This window comes from Monopterus albus, unplaced genomic scaffold (genome assembly GCF_001952655.1).
Source record: "Monopterus albus unplaced genomic scaffold, M_albus_1.0 scaffold33.1, whole genome shotgun sequence".
NCBI lineage: Eukaryota > Metazoa > Chordata > Actinopteri > Synbranchiformes > Synbranchidae > Monopterus > Monopterus albus.
The window spans coordinates 990,205-996,839 of NW_018127913.1; the positions used below are offsets into that span (position 1 = coordinate 990,205).

The window sequence follows — 6,635 nt, forward strand, 5'->3', positions numbered from 1 at the left end:
ATGGGAAATCCTTCAGAAACATTTTCATCATTTGTCTCCACCATGTCCAAGGAGCATGACATCCTCATGGGTTCCCTCTACAGTGTATTTTGTAAGTTCACATGTGGTCACTGATTCCTTGCATGCATATAGAATAGCTTGGTCTACTTCTTTTTATAGTTATACAGTCCCTCATGGGCAACTGCATTCTGCTACTTGTTGCATATCACAGATGGTCAGCCCTGAAGCCAGCAGAGTTCTTCATCATCAATCTCTCCATCAGTGACTTCTTTATTCCCACTGGCAATATCATCAGCTGTTACACAGGTACCTTCGAGTCCCCTCTTATCATTGTTATTTTTATCATCTCAACATCAGATTCATTTCACAGTAAACACTTCACTGAACTGTAAAAGGCAATAATAAATTAATAATTTAAGTGTTTTTTTTTTCTAGAAAAACGCCAAACATTTCTTTGTTCCAGCTTCTCTATTCAGGAAATGTTCTGCTTTTCTGTTTTACATCACTGCAAACTGAATATTTTTAGGATTTGGACTGTTGGTCAGACACAACAAATAATAAAAGGTCAGCTTAGGCTTTGGGAAATTGTGTTCACTATTTTCTGACACTGTTTGCACCAAATAGTTTATCAGTAAATTAAAAAAAAAAATCGGGCATTTATGTTGGGGGCTGGGCTGTGGTAATGTATGGCCAGGTGTATGGTTTTCGGACCAACACCTACAGCTCCAAAACAAATGTGGGTCCTATTTCCCGACTGCCCTTGTTATCAAATAATAGGACAGCATTAATTTTGGTTGAATGTGGTTTTTACTTAACAGAAGGGTTTAGGTAACAATAGTCAGTCCCTTTTTTAATATGTCGAACAAAGGCAACAGTAGTGGACTTATTCTTCAAGATGCCGGTGTTCCTGTTCAGGCTGGAGTAAATACCCCGAACTCGTAGACAGTCACGGAGGTTTGTATTTCCCTGCGTTTCCCTTTTTCTCCTTCTTGGTCTGTTTCTCTTTTTTCCCGCGGGACACTCGTCTGTCATACAGCGATGACGTCACAACAGATGCGCCCTCATACAGGTGTGGGTGAGCACTGCATGTATACAACTATCATAGCGACACCCACTGGGCACTTACTCAACAACACCTTACTGCACCAGGGAGAGTTTCAGTTACTCCCCTTAGGAAACTGTAATTTTATTTTTTGACCCGGCTACATTTAAGTGATAATGAAAATGTTGTTGTTAGTTGCTGCACTAGGCTATATGACATTTCCTTTTCCCCTTGTCTGTAGACACAGGTGACTATTTGGAGAAGTCACCTGTGTGTGGAGTACTGTTTGATCTGTGCAACCTCACAGCCCTCTCCTTAGCCTGCTGCCTTAAAGTCTGCTTCCCTAACCATAGTGAGGGAATAATTATCTAAATTGATGAGCACAGTACTGCCATTTGCAAAACTGAACAACATGAGGGGAAAACATGGCCACAATAACTGCAAAGTATCTCTTTTTTTCTCCTGTTCAATCAGGTAACACGTTCTCCTTGTCACATGCCTGCCTCCTGGTGGTTGGAGTGTGGTGTTGCACATACCTATTTGCTGTCTGGCCCTTGGCACAGTGGGGACATTACAGTCCTGAACCATAGGGCACCGCCTGCTGCACTGACTGGCATGCACCCAGCCATGAGCTTTCAGCTTTGTCTTACATTGCCTGCCTGTTTGTCTTTTGCTATGCACTTCCCTGCACCATCATCTTCCTCTCCTACACTTTCATTCTGCTGACAGTGCAGGGGCCACGTCAGGCCGTTCAACAGCATGTATCACTACAAACCAAAGACCGCCAATGCACACGGTCTCGTTGTCAAGGTCAGAGGATGAGCGTGTTGCTTTGGCACCACTGGCTTCAGGTTTTGAAGTTGAAAGGATCCGAGTAGGATATGATCTGAGTAGGATATGAGCCAGTACATTATTCACAGGTTATAAAAGTTGCTTTGGTAGATAGGTAGGACTTTTTTGATCCCACAATGGGGAAATTCCTGTGTTTGCTGATTACTTGCTTTCTTGGTTGGTATGTTTGTGTGTATGTGCAATCATAAACAAGGGACTAGCACTGCATATATTTGTATCTACATTATTTATGTTATGTCATGGTTTTTTAGTATATGTATCCATGTATGAATGTCTGACTGTGTGTGAATGGCTTCTCTCTCCATAGTTCTCTGTGGCAGTATGTATAGGCTTCCTGGGTTCCTGTACCTCATATGCTGCTGTGGCCATGTGAGCTCCTTTCAGAGATGCCACACAGGTTCCTTCTGCTGTATTCGCCCTGGCCGCTGCATTTGCCAAGTCTTTCACTATCTACAACCTTATAGTCTACCTGCTGTGTAACTTTCGTGAGTGTCTCTACAGAAACACATCTACGACAGAGGATCAACAGAGGAAGTCCATAGTCAAATCAAAATAAACATGTTGGATCCTCTTCACAGCGCAACAAGGACATAAGCATCTCCACACACTTATCAAATGGACAGCAGGAGTGTCTGCACTGCACTGAGAATACAAAATTGGGTCATGTGACCACACCCCAGAGGACTGTGTGTATACTGACTGGATCCACCTGCAGAGAGCTGACAGTTAGCCAGCTCTCAGCCAAAGTACAGGCTGATTTCCTATAGAGGTAGCTGCCTACAACCTCTATCTTTGCCATATGGCCTGTAATGAGAACAACAGCAGTAATACTATGAAAGCCTGATTGTCAAGTGTACAGGTTGACATTATTTTGATCATGTATTATTACTGAGTTTCTCTTTTTAACATTCTTATAGCAAGATTATACTGGGGGCTGAAAGTCTTAAGGCTATCAGGCTTCATATTGAATTAACAGAAGAAGGAACTGAGCTCTGCAGGGACAATACCTCAATTATTAAAGTGAAAACTGGCCCTTTGCAGTATGTTATTTCTTGTGAGATCTCAGCTTGGCAACATGAATTTGCTTATCCTCTTTTCTAACTCCATATATTCATACGCAATGTGCACTGAAAATGTTTTCTAAACTGACATGTAAATTGGAAGTGAGAAAAATGAGTCGGCAAACAAACACAGGAGACAGTTATAGTGCCAAATGAGTGATAGTTGCATTACTGCAGTATGTTGCTTTTTGTCCAACCTTAGGAAACTGAAGTTAAAGAAAACAACCTGGTGATGCAGATGGGACCATAACTGATCTATTGGAGATGAGGAGGCTGGTTATAGATGTCTACACCAGCCTGTTTGGTTCTGAGAGTTGGGAATGATTTGATGAGATCTTGAAGAGACTATATCAGCGGAGGATATATTTGATATGTTGTAAGCCTGTCTTGATAAGTGTAGTTGTGCTGTTTTCAAAACCACCACCCAGATTTCATTAACTTTATTTTACTTTATGGTTAAAGTTCTGAGTTGTCTCACTCTGCCAAGTTTCAAGGGGGAGACTTACGCTTCAGGTAGGCCTGCTGAGGGAAAATTTTATGTTTTAAATACATATTAGGTTTTCCAGACGTGGGAAGCCTCCCAGCAGGGGAGTTTATCCACCCCTGCAAGGTAATATCACTGATGTGAGGATACTTGTAACAGTTTCATATATAGCTGGGATTGTTGTCAGAGCTCTATTGCGCTGTAGCTGCGATATCAATAGCATTTTAGGGTTTTTGGGAGGGAGCGAGCCTGGCAGAGACAGACAACTCAGATGACTCTAAATAAGCGCTGGGACACTCGCTTTGGATATATTTGCCTTATTTTTTGTGATGAGAGTGACAGGAGTGATGACTATGAAAACTACCCACTCACCCAACCAGTTGAGGGAGAAGGCCGCCCACCAAGAGCTGGGGTCTGTTGGAGGTTTCTTCCATTAAAGGGAGTTTTTCCTCCCTGCTGTCACCAAGTGCTTGCTCAACAGGGGTTTGTTGGGGTTTTCTCTATAATGATAATAATAGTAAGGTCTAGACCTTAGTATGTAGTGTCCTGAGATGTCTTGTTGTGATTTGGTGTTACACAAATACATTTGAATTGAATTGTACTGTCAAGTGAACAGGCTGACACCATGTAGAATTATTTTTCCAGTCACAGCTGTTCCCGGTGCAGAGGCATAAAAATGTAAACGTTATCAAAATACTGTTAATGAAGCATCAAATATTAAGTACATTTTGTCTGTAAAATTGTAATTCATAAGAATTTTAACTAAAAGGTGTAGTTAAGACTACAGATGGGAAGGTGAAGCATGTTTCAAATGTGAGCTGAAGCATGTTTCACTCACCAACCACTTCATTAAGTACACCCAGACTACAATATGGCCAGAGGTGTTCCTAATATTCTGACCTTCTCATGTATGTAGCTGGGGAGGACAAACATACAGACTAAATATAATGTAGTCCTAGTCCAGTACAACAACACCTTTAACTATGACCTCAATAATAAACATATAATTTAATTTATACATTTCTGACAATTTCACACAAAAATGAAAACATTTTGAGCTTCATAAACACAGATGTTAAAACAGTAGTGTTGCATTGAATTGCATACAATTGTAGAGGCGTACCTAATAATGTGGCCAGTGAGTGTATTTTAATGTTAATGTTGCTGTTACAACTATTATTTGTAGTTGAATGATGTGCCCATAGGTCCATGACTGTCACCGCAGTCACTTCCATTCATAAATGCTGCATGCCCCGGGGTCACGTGATCAACGCGCTGTCTAATCACGTCGTGCGAATGACGTGACGCAGGAAATTCAAAGTTGTTATCAACGTTTTTGTGCAGAGCCTCTTGTGTTGTTTGCATCTGCTGCTTAAGCCTATGAAAGTTTACAAATGTTACGAATGTTCGTGTTTTCACATGTGTGAAGCGGGTTTTCAGTATCAGAATGGAAGGAAAAGTCATTGGACCAGGTCCATACAGGGCAACGAAGCTGGTGAGTCTGTCGGGAAAGTTAGCAAGCATGGTCAAAGGTGGCGTCGAAAAGCTTTGAGTTGGGTTAAGATTAAACGTTATCATGTTAATGTATGGTCAGACCAAGTTTCTTATATGTGAGTTATGTTTATGTTGATATTCTGCATTAATACATCACGAAAGCGATAACGTAGACTACTTTCACACATATTCGAGGTCAGTTTAACGCTAATTTAGCTGTAATCGGTTGACAGTTACACTGCATCTGCATTTGTTCTATGTGTGGAATAGAAGAGGGCAGAAAGGTTGAATGTTGTTCTTAATAAAGGTTACAAGAACATAAAGTAGACACATTATTTATAGTATCAAAAAGCCCCAGAGCCATCACCCTGGAACAACAAACTAGAAAAACTCTCAGATAGACAAGCATATTGTACACCATGTGTCTGTCTGACCCTTTTCAATTATATACCATTTCTGTCCGTTGTCTCAGTGGAACTGCCCTGTGTTGTAATGACCTTGTGTAGCCTAATTCTACCTCTCTCTGCTTTTACCTGCTTTTTTCCCTCTTACCCATCTGGATACTTTCTGAGATCTGATAATCCACAACCTCTCCACCATCCAAAACACTTTTAGGAAATAGGCTAATGTTCCATCAGTTGCTTTACCTGTTGCCTACTTTTTTATGAATAGAGGAGGGAAATGGAGTAGATAGAATTGTTTCATGGTAGCATGTTTTCAGTACTGTTTTTCAAAATGTAGTTTATCCTGCTTTTGCAAGAATGAAAAAAAAAAGCATATACAAAGTAAATGACCTGAATGTCTTTTGTGATTTAAACACTAGTAAGAAAGTGTTTTCAACTGCTTTGTGCACAGATTTGATTTTGCAACAGGATTTATATTTGTATATGAAGAATGTAAACTGTATTTTGTATCCCAGTGGGCTGTGTTTTTTGTCTGTGTTGTGTGTCACCTTTTGACTGTAACTATAACAGTGTCCTAAACAGATATAACATTAAAGGCAGGAACTCTGTGAATTCATAAAATGCGGTCTGCCTACCTTTCAGCGTAGTAGACCGAGTCAAGTATTTCCAGTATACTGTATGCCGTGTCTGACAGTATACTACACGTGACTGAATTTGCTTTCTGTGACAAATGAGTTTTTTTTGGTTTTACAGAACACCTTTGGTAACTGTTATATATAGATAGATGTATATAGATATTCCATGCTGAAGCATTTCTCACACTTCACACTTGTATTTCTCCATGCTGTGCAGTGGAATGAAACCATTAAACTCTTCCGTGGAGGCATGCCGTTGAGAAGGCACTGGGCACACTTCCGCTACTATGATAGCAGTTTCACAGGATCTGAGGCTGTGGATTACCTGCATGATCTGCTGAGGGACAACTACAACTTTGGGCCCGAGGTGACTCGCTACCAGACCCTGCAGCTGCTTAGAAAGTTCCTCAAGGCCCATATTGTTGAAGACATTAAAGGACGTCACGGGACAGAGGACTTTGAAGACAGCGGCCATCTGTATAGGTATTTCTTTTTTCATCCTGTACTGTTGTTCTTGTCATCTCACTTTCCCCCCATTGATTGTGCTCAGTGCTGTTGTCTGTCCCTCCAGGTTCCCTGCACTGTCTCCCTTGAAGTCTTTTCCAACAAAGCCTCTGTTAAGAGACAACATTGACCTACCCAGACTCATCCGCTGGGATGACT

The 6,635-nt window shown here is 41.0% G+C and overlaps 1 protein-coding gene and 1 pseudogene across 1 annotated transcript in view; both read left to right on the forward strand.

Moving 5' to 3' along the window:
• On the forward strand, positions 1-2,450 carry LOC109958525 (opsin-5-like; annotated as a pseudogene).
• Positions 2,451-4,562: 2,112 nt separating this feature from the next.
• Positions 4,563-6,635, forward strand: part of LOC109958544 (DEP domain-containing protein 1B-like) — a 12,897-nt gene continuing 10,824 nt past the window's right edge. Inside the window, exons 1-3 of the mRNA XM_020597263.1 lie at positions 4,563-4,934; positions 6,190-6,455; positions 6,544-6,632. Of these exons, the coding sequence (XP_020452919.1) occupies positions 4,887-4,934; positions 6,190-6,455; positions 6,544-6,632 (403 nt within the window). The 5' untranslated portion in view covers positions 4,563-4,886. The remainder of the gene's footprint in view (positions 4,935-6,189; positions 6,456-6,543; positions 6,633-6,635) is intronic.